The sequence below is a fragment of the Hermetia illucens genome, chromosome 1, assembly GCF_905115235.1.
Source record: "Hermetia illucens chromosome 1, iHerIll2.2.curated.20191125, whole genome shotgun sequence".
In the NCBI taxonomy this organism is placed as follows: domain Eukaryota; kingdom Metazoa; phylum Arthropoda; class Insecta; order Diptera; family Stratiomyidae; genus Hermetia; species Hermetia illucens.
Window position 1 is genome coordinate 6,769,448 of NC_051849.1, and position 24,856 is coordinate 6,794,303.

At 45.3% G+C, this 24,856-nt stretch overlaps 1 protein-coding gene across 3 annotated transcripts in view; it reads left to right on the forward strand.

The window, feature by feature from the left end:
• LOC119661217 (lipopolysaccharide-induced tumor necrosis factor-alpha factor homolog) overlaps positions 1–23,976 on the forward strand; it is a 32,186-nt gene extending 8,210 nt beyond the window's left edge. For 2 of the 3 annotated variants that reach the window (XM_038070443.1, XM_038070441.1), the window contains exon 2: positions 23,588–23,976. In XM_038070443.1, the coding sequence (XP_037926371.1) occupies positions 23,588–23,690 (103 nt within the window). In that variant the 3' untranslated portion in view covers positions 23,691–23,976. Of the gene's footprint in view, positions 1–13,697; positions 14,247–23,587 lie in introns of those variants that run through there. The other variant, XM_038070442.1, reaches the window with a different exon arrangement.
• The last annotated feature ends 880 nt before the right edge of the window (positions 23,977–24,856 follow it).

Below are 24,856 nucleotides of genomic sequence, written 5' to 3' on the forward strand. Positions count from 1 at the left end.
CCATTACCGCCAGGCACCATTCATTGTGATTTATATTCGGTCAGCAATCAGAACCATAGTACGCGACAGAGTACATAACACTGCGGTGAATTTCAGATTTCAGATGTTCATTAGTACATCGGCCAAAAAGAGTACCAGTTGTTGAATGCCACTTCATCTTGGTTGTGCCAATGCCTGAAGTAATTTCAATGTCGTGGAGTATATCTGATAAGTTCGTGTGACACAAGGTCAAACGCTTTCTTCAGATCCAAAAAAATGCAATGGAAGAGTTTGATGCTTGGTGGTATTTCTCCATGATTGACCGTGTAGGGTGTATTGCGTCTGTAGTTCCGCAGTTCTTGACAAACCCGGCTTGATGCACGGGTATACGGTTATCAAGAATACGTTCATGGTGTGGGAAAGTAACCGGATCGGACGGTAATTTGAACATTGTGCTGAACTACCTTTCTTTTTCCATATTGGAACTGTGATACTTTCTTGCCAGTCAGATGGTGTTCCACCTGAATAATCCGAATTTTTTGGGTCTAGGATGAATGCGTTTCGGCACCGAGTTTTGGACTCCCCCAAGAATACGCTGTGGGACTGCCAACTTAACACCTCCTTGTCCTTAGAGAACTCCTTGAAGATCGTTTGACACGTTACTTCGGGCTAGCTCTCCCGGCTTAGGGACCCTTCAAGCTAGGGAATTCCTTTCACTAATGGGAGGGAGGAAGGAGTAAGGGAGTTGTTAGTTCCCTCCGCCGGTCAAGCTCAATATTCTTGACAACAAGCAAAGTCTAATAATGATGCGCAACACGACTCTATCTGCCAGCGTTTCTCACCATCTCTCTGACATTGTTGTGTGGAGGTAGCTCCCCTGTGTCTGAAATAAAGATTCTGACGAAAGCCATCCCACCAATCTTGTGCAGGTAAGACTTAGAGGTTGGGTAAGGACGTTGATAATCTCACCATGCGTTTGGTTCAGCCGCAGATTTAAATTGTCGATGAGCCGTGCAGTTCATCTTCAACTTGACTCACTTTGCAAAGAGAGTTGCCTCACGGTAAGTGTGCCTTGACGCCTTTTCGGGTAACCTCTCTTAAATTCTCATCCTTGTGGCTGTAGATAGCTTTACATTCCTTAGCAAGGAGAGCAACGGGAACCACTCCCCCGATCATCATCACAGCCGTTTCTGAAACAGTGCTTATCGCTTATTGCTATTCGCAAACCTCCCCGTCTCTGGACTTTGATAAGGCGGTTACGCTACATTTCTTTGTCAAGGGCATCAGCCCATACCTCCATGACGTAGAGCAGAATGGACTGCGTTGTGCTCATAAAAGAGACGTCTTTTTATGGTAGATATAGGCCCTCAACATTTGCCATTAGTCGACTTAAGGCCGAGACTCCAGCTGCACCACAGTCCGGGGGTGCTTCGATTTGCTCGAAGAAGCTCTTCGTCTAGCCGAGTACTAAAGTAAGGTATTTAATAGCTGATTCTGAATCTATAATTAACTCGCCGATCGATATGGGGCGCTTGGTTCTTTCCCGGTGTAAAGTTGAAAACATAAGCAGCCATCCGTCCGGCAACACCAAGGACCAGGTGCGATTTTTCTGGCATGTTGAATCTTAACAGACTACGGTAGGAAGCGTTCCAGAGGTTCGGCTCTAGTGTGGATTCCTGTGCTACCCGCAATGTGATCCCGTCGGTCGTTCAGATATTCCCTTAATATCCGCTGGAGATAGCTTGGCACGTGGCATGAGTTTTCTAATGTGCCTAGTATATCTGTCGATATTACGAAATTGAAGGCATTTCTGACCCCAAACGTTATGAGGAGCACTATCCCTCAGGACCAGCGATTGTGTGTCTCGTCTCGATGAACCACATTCACGACGTCTATAATAGCATCCACTGTGGATCTCCCTGCTCTGAACCCGAACTGCCTTGAGGATAAGTCCCAGGCAGCGTGGATCGCTTCAGTCAGTCTACTCCTGATGAGCTTTTCGAGTACTTTGCCGACTATGTCAAGCATACACAGCGGTCGGTATGCAGACGGTATCTCAGGGCCTCCTTTTTTTTGCTGATTAGCCAACCACAACCTTCTAACCACAATAAAAAATGTCCTCCTACAGGCAAGCGTTGAACATCCCGAGCAGCAAGTCTGGCCATTGGCGGAAGGACAGTTTGTAAACTTCCGCCGGGATACCATTAGGACCGAGCATTTTCTTGTTTTCCATGGTAAGAAGGGCTTCCTCGAATTCTTTTATTGTAAAAAGGGGTAGTCGTGGACACCTTCCGTGCTATTGACATCGATCCGTACGGGATGTCTGGGGAATAATACCCGTAGAATGCAATACGCAGCAGAGCCCCGATTTTCCGGATGATAAGCTTATAGCTCCTGGTTGACTAGGTTTTGCCAGCCACGAGCTTTGTTTTTATTTATCATACTGCGAAGTCTCCTTTTTGCTTACTACTGCTACTTTGCTTTTATGGTGCATGCTTCCTCACGGGCTTGTAGACGTCGTGCCACTTAGAGGAGCTTATATCATTCCCTCCATAGGTCAACAACGAGTACTGAGTTATCAGGTTCATCACGGAATTTATAGCAGTGTCAGCTGCAATGTTGCCCATTCCGGAAGCGCCCTCCAGGATGACTCTATCTATTCATCCTCGCGGCGTACCACTCCCAGAAAGGGTTTGGAGCACGCCAACAAGCAGTTATCAACCACTTTGAATGCGATGTACTGATGATCATTTGCCGAGAAGTCTTCTAGGATTCGCTACCCATCCATCAGCGGTCCCGGAAATTCTGATGCAAAACTTATGTCAGCTTCCTTCGCAGTGTTTAAATCTACGAGCTCGGATCTCGATGCCATTTCCCTTTCCTTCTGAAATCTGGCTGAGACATGTCCCATTCAAGGGGCCTAGCATTAAAGTCATCTCTTATCAGCATTCACCTCTCCGTGCCTGAAACGGCGTCCTCCAGCGCATCAAGCCGGCGTCGAAGGTCTGACCCTCATTTGGCATCAGGTAAATGCTAAAAAACGTTATCCATAAATACCAAATCCAAACGAAGTTATTCCCTCGGTCTTGGGCTAGGACGCGAAGGTGACCGCCGTCCCGAACCCAGATGCTAGTCCTGGCCCATTCTAGTTCGGCTAAAAATTGGACACCGCCCCGAACCCTTAGTGTGTATAACGTTTTCACCAGACGTGTCACGATCATTGAAGAGAACACAGATTTCGCTTGGTGACCTACCTGACCGCATTTGTGGCATATTGTCATCCTGTCGAGTCCTTTGCAAAATGTTGACATGTGTCCATAGTCCATTTGTGTCCTGCATACTATCCATCCCATTCTGATTTTCCCGCTGTTAAGAAGATTCCTCGCCTATTGTTCGGGGACTTCCACCATGGCGAGTTTTTGGCCCCGAGCATTCACAGAAGTGACACCTATTCGGGCATTAGTCACCTTTGGAGGTTCACGTTTTATGTCTTTCTTCACTTCGACCTTTTCTGTGAAGTAGTTACGATTTCGGATTTCTAGACTCTAAACTAGAAGGTCCTTCTTCCTCAGTAGCACTTTGACTGCAGATCGTACTCTTATAAGTTGTCTGCGGTCCTAGTTCCACGAGAACTCCGTCACTTTTCGTTTTCCATTTGCGTATCACCTTCAGGAATACGGTGTTGTCACAAAGCAGGTTCCGTATAGATCGCTCATGGAACAGCCTATTTTCGCAGGCATTTCCATGGTTTCGATACGGGAGAGTGCATCTGCTAGTTCGTTGCTTGAGCCAGAAATGAAAGGGAAGTCCGTTGTAAACTGAGATATGTAGCAGAGGTGTGGCTGCTGTCGCGGCGAATCGTTGTCAGGTGACTGAACAAACGCGTATGTCAGCGGCTTATGGTCTATTAAAACAAAGAACTCGGAACCCTCTAGGTAGTTACGGGGGGGGGGGGGGGGGGTGTTTCCGGTTTTGGATGTCGACGAGTAATCCAAAATGCTTGTGAAAATTGGCGTCTAGAAAAGGATGCGACACCCTGGCGATGCAAAACTGTTAGTGGAACGGACGCGTGAGACCTACCGAAAGGGTGAGGATTTTAGTACCATACATACTGATGGGGGTTCCGTTGGTTGCATATAACTTGTACGAGGACTTCTGGACATTGCGTGCAAAGGAGGCTAGAACAACGGAAAAATCGGCCCCCGTGTCCATTAGGAACTTCAGCCGCGACGTTGGGTCATAGACCTCCAGACGATTCGTCAAGGAACTGCTAGCTTGGGGAGGCACTTGCCATGAGGGGCTGCACGTGGTACAATTTGATGAGCTGCCCGGGCGAGATAGTGCGCTGATGCGGCTTAGTTCCAACCGCAGCTTTTCAACCTGCTTCGCGAGGGAGTCCACCTCGAGAACGGGCTGCGAGCTAGTGGTGTTCTGAATGCTCGATATGACACTTGGCACGGAGACGATGGAGACGGGATCTGCAGCGATAGCTAACCTCAACAGGTCATCTTGGTCGTCAGCGGCTACGATGGCGCGGACGTGGGGCCATAGGCGATCTAACCACAGCGTTTCACCAAAGACTCTGGCACGGATCTTCCGGCGGTGCACTGTAGGTGCCGCAGGAATCGCGACGGGCGCTGGTCCTCCAGCTCCAGATCAAAAAGAAATTGGCGCATCCTCTCGTCTTCCGTGACGCCAAGCACCGTGAGAAGCTCTTGTTTAAGCGCCTGGTATCTATGAATGTCGGGCAGCGTCTCTTAAATGTCTCCCACGTGGGTCAGAATCGACATATCTAACTCGGCTACAACTCTGTCGAATCGCGCTGCGTCGTTCGTAATACGGTTGTTTTGGAATTGCGACTCGACGCGTATGAAACGCAGACCTGACTTGCCAAAGAGGGGTAGCTTGAGCATAATTGCATTTAGATCAGCAAGAGTGGCTATGGCGCTTGAGGCAGCAGAAGTCTGGCCTTCGTCGGCGTCGTAGAAATTGCCACTCGGCATTTTTGAATGCAAATCGAGCGGGGTCACCAAAGTGCTCTCGAGTCCTTAGATACGGCATACGGCCATGATCATAAACTCAGCATTTAAAAAGGTAGCAAGAACGGTTTTATTTAAGCAAAAAGGAATTTAACAAGTTTAACGCATTGTTGGTTAGGTGTTAACCGGATGGCGGTTCCAGTTCCAATGGTCGATACCCGCGTCGTTGCCAAATATCTCGCACCCCTGACAGTGAGTGCAGCAACCTCCGGTAGGCACAGTATCATGGAAACCCTCTGAGATGGCAATGCCAATACCGAATTGAAATAAAGAAGTTTATAGTCATTTTTATCCCGTTCGTGTTCTACCATATGCTTTTGGCACCAGACCATCGGGTTTCTTGTAGGACGCAGATATCAGTACGCCTTTTCCGAAGGGCTCTTGCGAGTTTCTCGGTTTTTCCAGTGAGGGTGCCAATATTTGACGTGCAGACACATATTTATTTTGCTCGGATTAATTTACGTCCATTTCTCGATTGGACCGGGGCCCATCCTGACGCGTTGGCTGAGGTGAACGCCCCCGCATTTTTCCGAGACTTAAGATTCAACACGATTATTTTGTGTCTAACGATATTGGATGCATTTGCTTGGTCGGTCTGTCACGGGACCTGTCACCAAGAGAGATCAGGTAGGATTTAGCATAGTAGGATGAATCGAACTATACTTTATTTATATCTTTCCCTGATCTCAGCATTTTATTTTTGTTTTGCTGAAGATAGTACAAAGTACGATGCCTCAAACAATATTTTTACTTGAGCTTAGGACCAGAATGATATCTAAATAATATGGCGGAGTCAAAAAGTTAATTTGATTTTAATTCGCTCCGTCTCCGAAGATGCAAACTCTGAGCAAGCAACTTCGTGTGGTTTGCAACAACAAAAAGATAGTTCCGCTTATTTTCGACTTATCCAATTGCGTATGTTTCAGGTGTATCAGGTAGAAATGTCCGTTGTAATGTTGCACTTTTTCATAGAATCCACGAACCACCTGACCAGGTCAGATTTGTTTTCGTTTGGTCTCTCTCAAGTAAGCTTCCAACAGGCATGTCGACTACGACGGTAAAAATAACTTTGGTGTTTACTGTGGCTGGTATGTGTGCTTGTTGACACGCATGCTAGTGCAGTATCTAGATATTTTGCTACATATCTTCTAGATGTGGGGCAATGAGAGTATACTTGAGGCTCAAAATGAGTCAGTATTGCAGAAATGAGTCATGCTAGCGTAGCCAGCTGGGATATAGTTGCTGCTCACTATCCGTATCAAGAGTATCTTAGCAATCAATGGTTCACAGGTGAATCATTTCCGTCACCTCGCTATCAATTGCTACACTATCTATGTGTGTATATTGTACTCTTCGAATTGATTATTTGTGCGCTGGCTTGATGGCGTCGAGGGCGTACATACGATAGTAATTAGTTGACTAGTAATGGGCACTTCTACGTCTAGACTTAGTAAATAGACTTCGTCAATGGTACATACTCTCAGTAAGAGTCAGTTGTGCCAAAACAATGTCCCGCGGGCAGGAATTCTACATGGAAATGTCTCATCATATCTTCCACACAAAATACAGCAATAAACGCATTGACAATGGTATTTATTGGGAAAATCGAAACTAGCATGTATTCATACCTTTTATCATCAAATCTAGTGGAAATATTTGTCGAATACCACAGATATCGATAATTTTATCTGGCGGCAATATACAATTAAAAGCAAAATTGAGTCAATGTTGCAATTTTGTAGCTTTATATGTTTTTCTTCGAAATAATGGAGTTTTTGACGTAAGTGGCATATTTTAGTTAGTTAGTTAGTTTAGTGAGTGCTTTTAGTCATATGTTGTATTCCCCTCTTTTCTCCCATTTTAATCCCTTTGCTTTTATCAATTACCCCTCTCAATTCCTACATCCAACATGCTTTACTTGTTTTTTAAAAGAACCTAACAACTGGTCGCTTTCCCCTAAACCCAAAGATCATTTGAATAATTCGAATTTGGATTTATTAATAATTTCCTAAGAAACTTGATAGAAAGGGGACAAATTGTTATATCTCGGAAACTCAACCCTTAGAGCCCTGGAGGAGGGGGGCGGGGGGCCTGTATTTTTGCATCGATTTTTTTTTATTATTTGTTATTTTTTTTTGCCGTTTTCGGTAAGAATTTCATATATGACCTTTAGTTTTATTCTCTTTTAGTTTCGCTCTTATCGATCACATCTACAAGGCTCACATGTATAAAGGGATATCTTCCAATAGAATGGTCTAAGGATGCCAAGGCAAGACGGGAACCTCGAAGAGCTCGCCCCAAAATACATCTGATCCTGAGATAGCATCGATTGCAGATGCAATCCATCGTGGTTCATCCTTTTCGATCGTGGCTTTTTTATTCTTTATGTTGATTTTTCTGTGGGCTCCCGCGAATCTCTCTGTTTGCTGTTTGGTGCATTTTTAGGATCTGGCGCGGACCCACGAATTAGTTACAAGGATATGTGACTTCTTGTATTATGACCCCTCCCCTCATATTCCTGAGCCTAGCTAGCAAAGAGGATTGCAAGCACACTTCGATGGAGCTTCAATATCTGTGGGCGGTGGGGTTTTTCGGATAGCTCTCCTCTCTTGATCGTCTTCGGCAGGCTATTCAGAATGGTTTTCTGACCATCACCAATTTCATTCGGTCATTAAATGAGTCATTCGCATAATCTTCGTAGAATTGACAATCCTTTTGAAATATATTCGATACATTTTAAGGAGCGATAAGCTGTCCACTATGTTATCGTTTTGGCCGTAACTCTGCAAAGCTCGTTTGCTGATGCCATATTGCCAGGTTAGATATGTCTAGTTAGCCTCGTTGTTCACGTGGGCCTTTTTTAATATTTGCCTTTCAATTTGTGTAAAACAAACGATGCATTGCCTGTCTGTCCGCCTAGCTATCTGTCTGTCTGTCACACTCACTTCACTGAGGAACGGTTATACCTTGATCTTGACAACTAGTTTGGTGAAAAGTTTGGAACTGTAAAAGCCCAAGCGTGGATCGTCTACGTTTGGTTTTAGGGGGAATTTTCCACTGAAAGCAGGCAGTGAGTATCAAATCAATGGTCTCGATTAGTAGTTTCTGAAACTGGTATTGGTTCTGATATATACCTTAAAGGACGGCTGAAAGAAGGGCAATATCTATGGTAGAAAAAGAAGACGAGGCAGACCCTGCCTAAGATGGAGTCATGGCGTAGGCCAGGACGCCAGACAGCTTTTGGGGATATCGAATTGATGGACCTCGTCGCAAAACCGGGATGTCTGGAGTTACTTATTAAGGCAGGCCTAGACCGGATACTGGTTGTTGCGCCGTTGATGATGATGATAGAATTTCACCTAGAATTTCCATTTTCTCCTTTCTTCCATGAATCTTGGGCACTGGAAAAATACGAGCGCTGGATACCCGGGATCCGCATGGCAGTTTGAACAATCAAGGGTGGTGTTAAATTTTTAAACCTGTGCATCTCTGTGACCCTTTAAAAAGTGACTGAGATTATAATTGATTTCCTCGCGATTTCCTCCCAGCAATTCTTCGATGGCAGGGATCAACCTGTGTGACCAACAAAGCTTTTGAGTGATCCCAACACGGTTGCCATTTATTTACTGACGTTCCTGATGTTTCGATTGCTTTACCTGCGATCAAAGAGACATGAACATGATGTTGTGATGAGAATCCGCATCGATTTCGAGACGTAAATACCAATCTTTGCTAAAAGTTTCCATGTTAAGTTTGAATTGGCTGAATTGAATGCATTCCTTAGTTCCAGGGTGGTTTGGGAGTCACGTTTTCCGTGAATCTCATCTTCGGCCAAGCCAGTAACGATTAAGATGGTATCAATGGTTGTTCTGTCTTTTGATTTCTTTCTTGGTTTCGGGCATGCTAGTCCTCTGCTCTGCTAGCCAACTCCCATCCTTTTCCGAAAAGCGTTTACATCACCTTCATTAGAATTAAATCCGACTGTACAAAAGCTACTAATAGAGTGCGCCTCCTTGCATTGGCTTCTCTGCCATTCTACTCGAGAGACCAAGCGTTGATGCCACCAATTTTCGCTTCGCTGGCCAACTTTTCCATTTGGAGTACATGCTTCTTCCCTCCGAAATTTTAATTCCGTTCGCTCGGCCGGCCAAAATACCTTTTTCTTTCCCTTGCACTCTTTTGTTTGCCCGTAGGTGGATAGCGGTTTGTTGTCACATGGATTGTCACTGTAAGGAGAGCATATTTCGGCTTTTTCTGAGGTTTTCTTTCCTCCCTCTGCAGCCCATTATATAGGAACCGAATGGTATCGCGGAAGTCAAGCTTGTCCTTGTCCTTGATCCTAAGACCTACAGACTGCGTGAAAGTCAATTCTTCTGGATCAGGTCTTTATTCTCAGCGAGTACGGGCGAATTACTCCTTCATAATTAGGCGAGTGGTCATCAACATCACGGTGGCATCCCCTGACATTGCGACTCTTGTCGGAGAGTGGAGAGTATCAAAAGATATCCCACTCTCGGACCAAAGACGCATTGATTTTGTAATAGGCACGGATCTACCTGCAACCACTCCATTCCAGAATTTGCGCAAGATAGATTGGGAGTCGTATAAAATAGAACTAAATGTCAGAGTTACGTTCCGTAGCTGACGCACCGAATCCATTGCTGGAATTGAGAGAACAACCCAGATGATCACAACTAGGATGAGAGAAGTTTTCGAAGGAGCTGTCTATTGAAGACGCCAAAGAAGGGTAAAGGGAAGTCTTTTTCCGCCCATGGCTAGAATCAGTGTCATGAGGCACCGAAAACTTTAATGAAGGGCATAAGATCGATTAAATGATCATTACTTTTGCGAAGAGACTGACTTTCTTGAGGCAACCTCAAAGCTGAAGCGGATCCTTGTCAAAGAACGTAGCCAAAAGTTGAATGATCTACGTTTACAGAGCGGCAAACGATCTACTTGAAGTGCACTTCTCAGGCAGCATCGAGCCGTGGGCATGTCACTTGAGGTGATTGTTCATTACAACTTGGTAGGCTGTACTCCACGGATTCGTATTAGCCTCTATGCAGAGCTTCTGGTAGCATTCCCGCTTTGCTTCTTTGTATGGCCTTTTTAAGGTTGCTTCGCAGGTCCCTGTATTCCTCCTCACGCTCCTGGTGCTCTGGCCTTCCCCTTGTCCTGTGGGAAAGTCTCCTCGCTCGGATACAAGAGGATCTCAAGGCAGCGATCTCCGTGTTCCGCCAGTAATTTCGCCTCTTGCCGTGGTCCAAACGTGGTATCGGAGCGTCGCATGCTTCGGTTACACGCTGAGACAGCTGTGTGACCCTTTCCACCGCTGTTCCATCCGGATCATGGGTTCCCTCCAATGTGGCCAGGAATGTCTCCTCGTCGAAAGCTCCGATAGACCAGCCAACCGCATTAGCCTTTTCATCTCCAGAGCGTTGTTGACTGCCTCCCCGGTTCCCAATGCGGAGGAAGATGGCCTGGTAGTCACTGTGGGTGTAGTGGTCACTCACTTGCCAAGCCATCTCCCTCACCAGTGAAGTGGTAACAAATGTCAGGTCAACGATCGAACCCGACCCTCTTCCTCGAAAGGTAGGCCTGCATCCAACGTTGGCCAGCACGCAAAAGATTTCAAAAGAATTTGACCTTTGGTGTTCGTCGATCGGCTTCCCCACTCCAGGGCCCACGCGTTGAAATCGCCCGCAATGATTTTAGGGCTGCGGTCTCTAGTGTCCAACACTAGACTGTCTAACATCTCTTCATATTGTGCTAAGGTTGCACTAGGAGGAGCGTTGCAGCTGCAAATATGGACACCGTTGACCTTCGCCCTTATGAAACCGGCTGGCGGGGGGGGGGGGGCATGACTTCCTGAATGGCCTGTGTTCTGTACGCCCAGATTGCGGCGTTGCCAGACGTGTACACCGCACAAGTCGTACTGCCGTGGTTTCTGTACGGCTTTCAAATAACCGCGACATCCACATTCGACTCTGGAATGGTTTGCGAGAGCAGGTCCTGAGCTGCCTCACAGTGATTGAGATTGATTTGTATTAATAACATCTCCCTGTGCGGTTCAGCTCCCCTCTATATACCGGACATCTGCTGCTTCCCGCAACATGCCGGTCGTCCACGCCCTCTTTCCCGCTACATAGCATACACCGTGGATCTCCGGTGCAATCTTTGATGAGGTGGCCCTCATTCCCACACTTCCTGCAACTTCTCGACCTATCATGCTGACTAGTGCATGCCGCCGCAAAATGGCCGAAATCGAGGCATCTGAAGCATCTCTTTAGAGATATTTGCTCCCTGAGCCTGCACACGACCCAACCTACTCTTACCTTGCCCGTGATAATTAACTTAATAGCTGATTCCGCCGGCAAACTACTAATAGCGGTCTGTGTGCCACCATATGCCTTCTTCATCCTTTTTATGGCACTCTGGTCTATATCGGTAAGGTTGAACTGTTGCTTTAGCGCAGCACAGATGTCCTCCCGTGAGGTGACTTCATCTAGGTCCTTGCATTCAACCACTATCTCCTGTTTCCGAGCTCTTACCTCAACTTCCTCCCTAAGTACACTTTCCACCTTCCCGCGGAAGTTATCGGCTGACTTGTCGGCGGATTTACTTAACTCCAGCATCAGATCCCCTCTCTGTGTTCACCTGATACGGCTCACACTATCCCACAAATCCTTCAATTCCGGGTCTGACTTCACCTTTCGGAGGATGTCGGCATAGGATATATTTCCCTTCTTGGAAATAATTATTATTTCCGGGCGGAGCTTCTTTTTGTCCTTTTTCCTCTTGTTGCTCACCTTAGTCCATTTTTCGGGCCTCCGAGCGTTGGTTTCTTCCACTTTTGTAGGCGTTGTGGCTGCAATCGTGAGATTACCGACTTTCGCGGGTACTCTCGCCGGCTCCGCCTTCTTTGGTGAAGAGGCTTTTTTCTTCTTCGGGACTTGCTGTGGTCCAAGAGGCTCGCTGGTACTGTCTCTAGCCCGTTTTCCTGTCTTCCCGCCTGCTTTATCACGGGGAGGCGTCGCCTGCGTTTCCTTTGTGACCTTGCCAACTGACGCTTGGGAATTCTTTTCTTCGAGGCCATGATATAAGACAATTTAATGCCTCTTATCAAGGCTCGAATATTTTGGTGGATATTCCGCTTCTTCTTGATGAACTCGCACAGTTCATTTATTCGTTCCCCGAGTGTAACGAACGCCATTCCGGTATGTTCCCGTTTGCTTTCGCGCCTTGCGCCACAAGGAATGATCTCGATTAAGGGACTATTCGTATTTCTTTCAGAGCCCTGCGACGAATCTCGACTACCAAAAAGAACCATTGTTCTCGGTGGTGATCTCCCAAGCTTCGAACTCCTTCTAAAAGGATCCGGTGTGGACCTAATTTCCACTCCACCATTATCTCTTGTAGCATTAGATGCTACAGTAGCCAAGTTTCCCACTACTGAGGCACTGCGGTCGTTGGATATCGACGGCCGGGAGCCCGCTTGCTCACTCCCAAAACCCGCCGGCACTGGGTTTCCGAAGCCCTGCACCGTAAAAAAACTACTTTTCTCCTCTTCCATATTTGGTTTAATTTCTGGGTGTGCTTCCCATAGCCAATTTTTATCCACGGGTGGGCGTTTACTTCCCACCTACCCGGCCTGCGCATAAGCATGCCCATACACGCACATCTCCGGATAACCTCATCAGTGCAGTCTAAATGGAGAAGTCTCTCTCGGTGACTTGATCACCTTCTGGCACACTGGTCCTAATCCCCGGGGACGGGACGTGTGGATGTAGGCCTTGGTGCGGAGCACAACAAAGCGTTGGCCACCACAGATATGTTGGTCTTACGCTTCTTTGTGCACATCACCGCTGATAGAAGAGTCTACTGTTTCCAGGGTGGATTTCAATGGGGTTACCAGTTTATCACCACTTTCCACCGAAGATTCCGCTTCCTTGCGTCCAATTTCTCTGGACATTACTGAACCTAGTGATACAGCCACTTACATGTCCTTTTTCCCGAGGTGCATCATTTTCCTTCGCAGTGTCTTTTTCTGCCGCGGGCTTGGGTCTTTTCCAGGTTCACGGTGTTAAGGCTGCTTGGGTTCATTTCCTCATACTGGCGTTGAACCAGTAGTGTCCACGTCACCAGTTTCCTTTTATTTCGCTCTTCCCGGTAAGGGTGAATGAGGAGGTTCTGACAGGCAGGATTCAGCATGTAGTCCTCTCCCTTAGTGACCAAAGTTCCCTTCTGCCGAACCTTCCGTTTCCGTTTACTGGCAGATTTTTGCTGTAATACCGCGGACGGGCCGTAGTCAAATTTTCAGTTTTTGGTACGCTTGGAAACAGGAAGAATGGTGGAACTAAATTATCTGTAAGATGGCAGGAAGTAGGAAGGAAAGATACCTTGCTCTGAAGAACAGAACAAAGTTGGTTTCAAAAAATAGAGAGCGGAAAATGAATATCACACTAGCGAATGAAATGAGGCAATCGAGGAAAAATGCGCTACTATTTCTTAGAATGTGAATTACCAGCGCTTGAAAACGTTTCGTGGCACTGTACTCGTAATAAAAATCCGAAAGATACAAACGAAATTCAGTCCGATGCTTTCAATAGAACGATTTTTCCTCACCTGTATTGCGGTTTTCTTGCGCTCTCTCTCCTGCAAGTAAGCTCTATAGGTGTCGAGTAGTTATCAGCAAGTAGTGACGACGGTTTGATAGGAAATAATAGTAGAAGTAGTTAGTGTTCCATATTGCTGCCTTCTAACAATTCGGCCTCTGTTTTTGTGCGTAGATAAATCTAATCAAAATGGAATTTTGTCTTATCAGTGGCACAAAGTGATAATGGAGTAATGAAATGATATATGTAGTGTTGGAGCTGTTTTTCGACTCTGAGGTCTCCGTATAAGCAAAGTACGCTGGTGTATTTGAACGCGTTGCTGAACACATTAGCTCTCAGTGCAATTAAATTCCTATTGGAGTCACCATTCATTTTGATATTTAGTCCGGTGTAGTGATAGTACTCAAGAATAAGCCAAATATCCTTGAAATATGAGTGGTTATCCGTATCCGCCCCCGGGCCAACCTTCAGTTGTTATCCAAACCCCACTTGTAGTGGGACCTGACCCTGTTCGGTGTATCTGTCCATCATGTGGTGCACATATTTTGACGAAGATGAAATATGAACCCAACACTCGGACCCACGTAGTAGCTTTGATATTATGTTTATTCATGTAAGTAATATAAGATACTTAGATATGCAAAATTTATCAATTTCTCAGTAAGGAAACATAAATTATAAATTATCTCCAGTGAACGAGGAGTGAGCATGGAACAGTTTTGCTGATTAATCAAAATTGATTTGCATGGATTAGCATTTTAATCTGATAACCTCTCTGCGCAGAAAGCTAAAGGAGACAAGGTGTCAGATACAGGTTTGCTCGGAAGATGCACTTACTAAGATGCATCATTTGCAGGGAGGGTGGAGAAGATATCAGAATTAATTTTTATAATTGCTGGAAATGATAACTGGTATTACCAGTAAAACACATAAGGTCAACTTGTAAATTTCATAGAAGATGGATTGGAAAATGGGGTGGGTCGAAAATGAGTCATTTATGAAGGAACAAGTAGAGTATGACTATCTTTCGTAGCGATAACGAATAGCTCCATCAGCGTAATAAGGTGAATTATAACTAATGGCATGAAATAATTAATAATAATAATCAGTTATGCTATGGTTGCGGGTATTCCCAATACAAACAGGCTTTTTGTACCTCAAAACGCCGGTAGGAGGGGGGGGGGGGGGGGCACAACGTGAAGAGATATACTTTTACGTTCCGCTTTGATAGAGTGCATACATATGAAGTAGGCGGCCTGTAATTTCTATTAAAGATTATTTGTCGATTGATGTGTTTACCGAAATGGAGACGAAAGTCAAGAGCGTCAAGTGGGCTATATTCTGAAGTGGTCTTATGCAATAGAATATATCTACGTGAGTGCAGAGAGGCAACGTCCGAATCGCGGGTTTTGTTACTGGTATTTGTGTTTATTCCAGCACATTCAACAAATTACTTAAACAAATTAGCTTGGACACGCGTGTTTTCATGTGCTTATAGCAGATTTAGATTAATTTTATTCAGAGCTATCTCCTACAATAATTGTCCGAAAATATGTTTTCATACTTTCATGACCTTGACAATACCACATTGATCTGACTGTTTATCAGCTCACTTGTCTGTCTGACTAACTGATTATCTGTTAAATGCACTGGTTTCAAAAAAGAGCTACACTTTTTGTTATGAAATTCATTGGTTATGACGGAATTCTGAAACCTTTCTGGAGGTCCTACCATGCATGGGAAAAGGGACCAGTATTTTTTTTGTGGAGCTGGTGGAGCCAGCCTATAGCATTCACGAGGAAAGCAGCGGTTCGATCGTGCAGCTAGAATTCTCGCTAAGGTCCCTAAAGAATGGTTCACCTAGTGTCCATAGCCTGACCCTAGCTTGAGCTGGGCAATGGCAAAGGAGGTGCCTAAGGGTTTCCTTCTCTTCTCCGCAGCTTCGGTAATGCGAATTGTAGGGTATGCCAAGCGTAGCGGCTGCAAAGAATTGCCAGTAGGATGCCACCCTTGTCATTAGCCAGTGGGATACAGACTGGCTCCACCAAAGGGCTGCCAAGAGCAGAGCCGCGCCTGGGCAATACGTCAGCCCGCCCATTACTCTCTACGTTCCTATGGCCGGGAAGCCCTTGAGAAAGCTACCTTGACTGTTCAGCGCATTTCTGCGCTGCCCCACCAGCCTAGAGGATGTCGTCGCTGAGTACAGGGTCTTAATCGCCGCTCGATTGTCAACTAGAATGGCTATGTTACCCTTGGGGCTCGGGCCATGCCCCAGTCATCGACAGGCTTTTAGTATCCCCACTACTTCCGCTTGGAATACACTGGCGAAACTTGGGAGACTATGCGACTCGGATATATTGCGTGTGTTCGAGAAAACTCACGCATCGATTCCACAGACCATCGTTAATCATCCGTGAAGCCTTGCAACATATTATAGTCTGTGGGGAATGCCCAGATTTCCCAAGGCAGTTTGTCTTAGATGTTACTATGGCCGTAGGGCTTCGCTATCCAAAATCCGAACTCTGTGTGTCGTATTTAAGGTGGAGGTCTAGCGGGGGGAGTTGCATCTCCCGGGCAGGACCGCAGAGCACCGGTAGCACCTGCATGCATGGTGCCTTGAATCCTTCAAGTTTCGTTCTATTGTACTTTTTGTTTAAAGCCTGTCACCATAGAACAGATGCGTACGTTGGAATGGGATGTACCATAGTTGTGTATATTCAGAGAAACATTCTCGGCCGGAGACCCCATTTCTTCGCAAAGGTTCTCTTGCAGGCCTAGAAGGCTATACAGACCTTCCTAACTCGCAGTTCTATGTTCAATATGCAATTTAGCTCTAGATTCAGGATTACACCCAGATACATGGAAGGAAAAAACCAATTTTTTTCGCAGTTGGTTGAATTCAGGTATCCTTGTCTAGGTAGTGAATGGCATCAGTTGCATTTTGGTTCGGTCTTTACCTATTCCAATTGATCTTGCGGTCTACGGGCATATCTTCACCAACGCTCATTCCATGATATCACCCATAATGGAGGGAAAAATTTCTGATCACTACTTTCATCCTCCTCCTGTCCAATTTTCATAAAATTTCGTCCATCATTATTAACCAGAGCATTGGAGAAATGGTGCCACTCTGGGGCGTGCCGTTGTTCAAAGCTCTGCTCAAGTAGTTGCCTCCCAGAGTCGAGTTGATTATCCTGGTTCTTAGCATGGATATTATCTAATGCCTAAGATCCAATACTGGTCACGGTTTCCTTGATGATGTTGTTACTAACATTGTTGAATGCTTCCTCTATGTCCATTCTATCCATAATCGTCACTGGATGCCCAAGACGCACTCTAGGGTCGTGAATACGAAGGAGGTGAGGTTAGTTGGTCGAAAGTCCTTCTCGGACTCATGGCCGCGCCTGCCCGTTTTCAGTATGAAAACCACTCGTGCGCGTCTCCAAGGTTGTGCTATATATTCGAATGGATACAGCCCCGGTAAACCTCGACAAGTCACGGCACAACCCTTCCCTGCTGCTTCTGTAGCATGGCTGGCATTATGCCATCTGGACCCGGAGATTTATATGCGGAGAAGCTGCTTAAAGCCCTCCCCCCCCCCTCTCCTAGGATGGCTGCATATCCTCCAAGCAAGACTCTGACTCACAGTCCCCCTCGCTGGCGGGAAAGTGAGGCTGAACAAGCAGCTCCAAGGTTTCACCGGAAGATTTGGTCCACGAGCCTTCGGACTCTTAAGAAAGGATGGGCTCCTATGTTCCTTGAATAGAATCTTACTGAGCCTGGTGGATTCGTTGGTGCTTTCAATGTGCTGGCAATAGTTGACCTCTTGGTGGTCTTGATACCCGATTTGTACTTCTTCAGACAGTCCTTGGATGGCCGCCAATATTTATGCTTGTCGCAGATGTTGAAGATCTCTCTGGTCAACTTCCTGAGGTTAGACAGATCTTCATTTCACAATGCTTCTTGCTGTACTTATCACGGAGTCCCGACCTTTGATTTCAGTTTGTCTGTCGTGCCAATCTTCCCAATTTGCGCACTGGAGAGTGTGCTCTTGATAACTTAACCAAACTTCCTCTAATCGATCCTCTTTGGGGTCTCTGAAAGGTTTGGAGACCTCTATAGCGAGATTTAGATTGAAAAGTATGCAAGTATGATTTGAGAAGGACCTCTAGTTAGTTACTTCTCTCAGTTCTGCACTCTCTGTCAAGGACCTCTCCCAACTGTGTCAGTTCTTCGAACTGGGAAAATGAAAGGTTGGTGCTGCCCCTGTTACATACTGATAGATAAAATGGAAAACATTTTTTGTTGATTTCCGAGCTGCGCCAAAGCGTATGCCTTGCAAAGGTGTCACAGCCTATCGACGGGTTGGCCTTCTTTGATGATGATTGTCAAATGTTGCAGTGTTTCTGGGGAGTTGATTGGTCGTAAGCAATGTAAGTCGAGGAAGGATAAACGTTCTCTGCTCTCGCCAGTGCAAAGCTGACAAAAGTTTGGTCTACGATTGAGGCTGACCCTCCTTTAAGAAAGGTGTTTATATCATCTTCGTTGACCAGAACTATATCCAAGTGCGCAAAAGCATTTGAATTTGCCTCTCTGCTATCTTACCGGTAATCACTTTTGGACTACGTCCCCTTACGTTCATTTCCTCGAAATCGGACAGCGTTAGACTTGGTGGAGCATAACAACTGTACACATATGCCCCCTTTATTTTCCCTCACGCAAACCTCCTGGCTGTCTGACTCGCAGTACTTTGTGCGGTTTTTTCGACTGCATATCGTCGTTCTACCAGTCGAATCTGTAATCCATACGCTGACGGTTTCTATAGGGTTCGCTAATGACGGTAATTTCCACCTCAGATTCGTAGGTGGTCTCCTCGAGTAAATCCTAAACGACACATATTGAGGATTATTTGCATAAACCTCATTTTTTCATTGGAGTGAGCGCCTTTCTAACTTCTGCGAAATTAACACTTCCAGCAATATGTCGGTTATTCCGTCCCTCCTTTCCTTCACAGATTAGGCATTTGTGGTTCCTAACGCAATCTTTAGCAATATGTCCATTCTCCCCACACCTTCTGCATCGATCGAACCGAACACTGCCGCTGATGCATGCCTTTGTGAAATGACCAAATATAGGGCACCTAAAGGATCTCTATAAAGAAATCTGTACTCTCAGACAGCAAGGACTCTATCCGATCCGAACAACCGTGGGGACGACTCTCCCCAATGGGTTGACTGGATCAGCTGTGTGCAGGGAACCGCAGTCAAACCTTTTTACCAGTCAATTCCAGCTCTACGTACAGTTAAGTCCTTGGGTGTTCAACGTAGGTACCTGTCGTGGAGACGTAATTCTACGGTCTTCTTAAGGCATGGATTGATTTTGTGACCACAATCAGAGCCTCACTATGACAAACAACAACGGTACCAGTCTATACCAAGTGCACGGCTTAGCATTCATACTGGTGGATGCAAGACCTGCCTAAATCTCTACCGAACTAAGGAGTACGGGACCTATGTTGAAACGCAACACCACGCCGAGGCCCGAAGGTCTCTTCTCGCTTGAGCATCACCACAGCCCCCACGAAGCTCCCACTAGTGGATCAACCGCAAACAACCGAGCTGTACTCATATACGACAGGATTTCTCCCGAAGTATATGAGTCTAGGGGCTACCCCGGTTCTCATGGTACCAGTATACCCTGGTAAGGTTTCGTGGCCAAAGTCACTTCAGATGAGTCCTAGTGCAGACTCAGGTCTGATCGCCCTAATTAAGTCTTGGAGCATTCGTCGACTGCATCACGGCCGGCAAGCCAATGCGATACAGCGTTTCCCGGTGCCACCACGTGGAGGTTCTCCTCGGCCACTTGGTTTTGATTCAGCCGACAGGGTTGTCGCCCCGTCTCCTCCCCGCCACCTCTGAGTACCAGCTCTGCGTACAGTATAACACATGTTACGCCACAAGGCATCATTAACATAAAACACATGAGACTGGTGACTGTCCACTACGATCACTATGGCCATTTGCCCATCATCCTGCAGATGAATCGGTGTCGAGGAACTCCCTCCTTCATCAGAAAGCAGCACCCGCTTATGTCTGAGCATATCGAATTGTATCGCTGCTAGCAAGGCACTGACTAAAATCAAAGATACCGTTCACTACGTCGCCCATGTCACGGTGCGCTGGACAGACACAGAGAATTTAAAACCAGTCCTTAGAATTTGCTCCGCACAAAACGCAACCTTGACGTGAAGCAAGGTTCCGCGAGAAGACAAACTCATTCAGGTGACCATGCCCCATCAGGAGGTAGCCCAAAGTTTACGACGAAGCTTTCTCTGTCAGATACACCTTTAACGTACTAGTATGTGAGGCCAGTTGTCCCACCTTCGTTCTATCTAAGCTGTTACTCAGATGTTACACTCTCGTCTAACAACCTGTTAACCGTAAGTGGTCCTTACTCCTGCACCTGATTCGCCCTAACTAAAACAGTTTGCAGCAATGATTTGCTCATCCTGATCCTGTAGGCCGTGGCACACCGGATTACCTCTAGATCAAGAGGAGGAACACCTAACAACACCTGCATGGCGTCGGTCGAAACCGTCTGGGACACAGGAAGACACACTAACAGCGCTACTCGTTGATAAATGGAGAGACTGCTCTCAGAGGGCCATCAGACAGCTTTTAGGGATATCGAATTGGTTGACTTCAGTGCACCGGGATGACTGAAGTTTCTTAATCAGCAGGCCTAGACCGGATACCGGTTATTGCGCCGTTGATGATGATGAAGACCGGATGACGTGGGTTGCCTTTTAGAAACATTGCCATGGTTTTCTCCTTTGAGACCACAACACCAGCTTCAAAAGATGCCCATGCACTCAGCACCCCGCTGCTCAAGCTAGAGTTGGCTGTTCCTCGCAACAAGGATGAGGAGATCATCCGCGTAATCAACGCATTCAACCACTGAATTAAGCTCACCCAACAGTTCATCCCTCATCAGGTTCCATATAAATGGACCCGCAATATATCCCTGTGCGCAGCCGTGATCCACATTAACCTATTAACGCTCACTGACACCTTGGACTCTTCCGCAGAGTTAATTTCTGGCATGAAATTTGGACAACACAGAGAACCAATTCAGGTAATCAAATGCGACTTTGAAATCTACGAAGATTCCAAGGACGTAATTGCACACACAACAGACAACAAAGTTGTTCATATGCATTAGGGCGTTGTTGGTAGACCTACTAGTACGGAAGCCATACTGCTTGTCCGATACCTGATGAGATGTTTTTACCCTAATTCCCTGGCCATAATCCTCTCTAGGACCTTGCCAAGGGTCGCGACAAAAAGGTATGGTCTTGTACGATCGTGGATTACTTTTATCCCACTCTGCTGACTTCATGAACACAAAAACCTTCGAGAAAGCAGGGAAATAGCCCTTTCGTAGACAACTATCATTCAGATACTGGACACGAGAGGGAATGACTCGCCAGACGGTTTTGCACATATCCGATTCTAGCCAGGTGACTTTCGACACCTGAGTCTCACCATGCTCTCCTTGACCCCATAAGACCTTAGATGAGGACTTTCTTCAAACTCTTCAGAGCGATCATCGGGCGACACTGAAGGCCCAGATCTTAGAAATAGTTCTCCCTGTAAGGCACAAACGTTATCTCGCATGTCAGCATAGGCTATCCGTTCACCTTAATGTCGGCAATGTTGTGACTTCACTTCCCTTTGCATATTCGGTAGACCCTACCCGAAGGGTCATTGCTATGCACACCCACGAATCACCTTTAGTCTTCTTCCTTAGCCTGCCTCAGAAGATCCTTTTAAGAGGATACACCCCGCTTATAGGCGAGCCTAAATTTGTCGACATGAACAAGGGGATTAACTTGACATTGACGAAGCACCCTTTGGAATCTCTTCCTCAGGTTGCGGACTGCCCTTCATTTATTATGAAGAGCATTCGTAAATCACCTGACATGCTTTGGAACCCTCCGTTCGGGCTCCCTCAGCATATCATCCTTTACAGAACACATCGCTCATAGAGCAATTCAACCTTCTTATCCGCTGAAAAAAGTATGAATTCCGAGCGTGACATCCATGCGTATTCCAAAGAGTCGGGGTAAGTGAAGGATTAACACTTCACACCCTTATTGACCACCATGACTTCAATAGGAGTGTGGTCACAAAAATTTCAACCTGCATACAATTCCCATGACTGGACAAACGCCTTTGCAATCTTGTTGTGTCACATAGGGAAGACCGCATTTACGTTCATGCCGAGGATGCATGGAAGCCATACCACCTCACCCAGGTGCGTGATATATTTTTCTAAGTCGTCTGTAGGCAGACAGGACAAGCGTCTTAAAGGCCCCGTGATTGAAACACATGCGCCCCACTCATTTGTGAGATTCAATCTAGATGCGTATCACTAATGACAACAGTCGTCTTAGCCGAACCCCTAGGAATGAACACCCGCATGTTTGCAGTCATTGACTGTCCTGGGTTCCTACAACATGGTGGCGTTAGCCAGGTTTAATTACAAGGATTTGTTGAGGTCACCATTGTATGCGCCTCTTTGTAGAATGCCTGACTAAGGGATATCATTTTATTTGAGATTTTTTTCCGCCAACAGCGCATACTGTATTTTGTTGAGGTTAAGTGTGCCTAATGCTCGCTATCTCGAAATCCACAAGTGGGCAGGGAAGGGTTCTATTTTGCCGACTGTTCTAGGATTAGATGTAGGATGTTTTCCCTTATCAAGCCAACTTGTTCTCTCGCTGATTATGTGTTGTTCATTTCCAATGGATGGCCTAGCGAATTACTGCAGTTCCTTAATGCCGCACTTTTTCCAAAGTTTAAGGACTATTACCCTTTTCCACAAAGTGGCTAGTCTGACTAGGGATGCCATATTGGTATCAACTTGGACTAGTTCTACAGGATTACGGATGGCTTTTTTTATTCTGAATGTCTTGGCGAACCTTGTTCTATACTGTTGTTGTTATTATTGGCTACCTACTCTCCCACCTCCCTTCTTTGGAAGTTATGTTATTTCTTGTGCCCAATTTTTGTTTTTTAAGTAGTCATCAAGTGTTCATCTAGGGTGCGCTGTGTCGTACACTTGTAGTGTCTACTACAATATATATTAAAACTAGAACGGCTCGGGATCTTACTTGTTTATTAGCTTTAATACGATTACATTTGTAAAACTAAGTTCACTCTTGTCGTAACAACTCTCTTCGTATGAGTGTCCTTTGTATCGCGATCGCCGGTTGTTTATCCCTTTGCATTACTTCCAATATCAAGCACTGACTCTTACGGCGCTGTATTCGTTAGAATGCAATTCAGGGCTGCCACACACTCTTGACTGCTAAGGTTCGTATTTTCCCTTACAGCATTCTTGGGTGGTTTTTCATGGCTACCGCTATGCTGCCGTAGAACTGCCGCTTGTCTTATGATTGCGGTTTTGAACTTCGGGTTTGAATCTCGGCAGTGGTCATGAATGTTTGTGATCGGGGTTACAATAAGCCTACTAAATATTTACATTACATTAACTTCCCTAGATACATAAAATAGGGAACCATTTTTCTGTTGTCGAACAAATCATTATCAATTATTATCAACGGGTTGTCATGGACGCTTATGTTCATCTTTGTGTTTGTCCATCGGCTGTAGGCTAAAGGTTTAATAATAACAATTGCGGAAATATTACCCAAAAACTCGCTATGATCAATGAGGTCCAATTTTAGTATCATTATTTTGACTAGGAAAATTAAATTAAATTTAAATAAATAAATTGGGAAAAATTAATAAATTAAATTAATAATTTAATAAATAATGATAAATTAAAAATTAAAAAAACAAAAAAATGAAATAATTAATTTAATCTATTACATTGCCCATTTTCTCGGGAAAATTAATTTTATTAAATTTATTTTTCTTTCTTTTTCAGATGTTGGCCTTGTGTCTGCCTTCCCTATTGCATGGATTCATGCCAAAATGCGAACCACTACTGTCCGAATTGTGATGCGTTCATCGGAACTTATCAATCATAGTTTAAATAATGTTATACCGAATTACAATCTTTTATATTTTTATCGGAAAATGTATTTGTTATTTTTTTTTTTAATTACCTTTTACTATTGTGAAATTATCTCCTACATGTCAGTGTAGGAGTATTTTGAAATGTCAAAGACAATGAGCAAAAGAAAGTATTGTATGTCTAATAAGCAATGTAAAATATACCTAACTGCGTTCTATTTTTATTCTGTAAACATAAAGCTACTTTTGAGTAGAATACGGGGGGATATATGGTTGAAAGATAAAAGATAAGAAATGTTATTCAAGCGCTTTTCTTTGTTCATGATGGTGTCACCTTTTTTGAATTATTTTATTGTGTTTCTGACCTAATCTTGCATGCTGTCTTTACAAATGATTTGGCACACCCATTAACAGCCTATTGTCTGCCATATGAAATCATTTTTAGAGATTCTTGGATAAGATCCACCCATTATGTATGGAAATAGTCAACTCTGACTATTTTTTTTGCAATACAATCTTATCTAGATCGCGTAGATAAAGTTCTTTTTTGTCGGTTCCAGAACAAAGTACTTGAGGGTTTTATCATTAAAACGTATTGACGTTTGCCTTTTGCAAACTTTTTATATTTTTGATACTTTTCATTCGCGCTATTCACGCTGAAGTTTAAAGTAAATGCACATATTTATCTAGCCCATAAAAAGCGCGTGTTTTAATAGATAAGTAATCTGATAATTTGATTGGGGAAGTGTTACTTGGTTGTAGAGAGCCAAGTACCCTAAAGGGGTAGGTAGGTAGGTATCAGTGGCCGCTCCGAGGAGCCCAATTAGCGCTACTGGTGTGCCGTTTTGATGCCACAAACTCCTAAGACCGTGACTGTTGTTATAGGAACAGGGAAACAGAGTCCAGCTGGCTCGGATCTTCAGAGCCAGCCCGTAGCATTCACGAAGGAAAGCGGCTCTCCGACCCTGCAGCTAGAAATCTCACTGAGGTCCCCAAAGAATGGTTTACCCAGTGTCCGCAGCCTGACCCGAGCCAGAGCTGGGCAATCGCTGAGAAAGTGCATGAGGGTTTCCCTTCCTTATCCGCTGCTTCGGCAATGTGAGTTGTAGGGTAAGCCGAGCCTAGCGGCTTAGCCCTATGGGCCAGTGCCCCGTGCAGACCGTCGTAATCTTGCATTTGC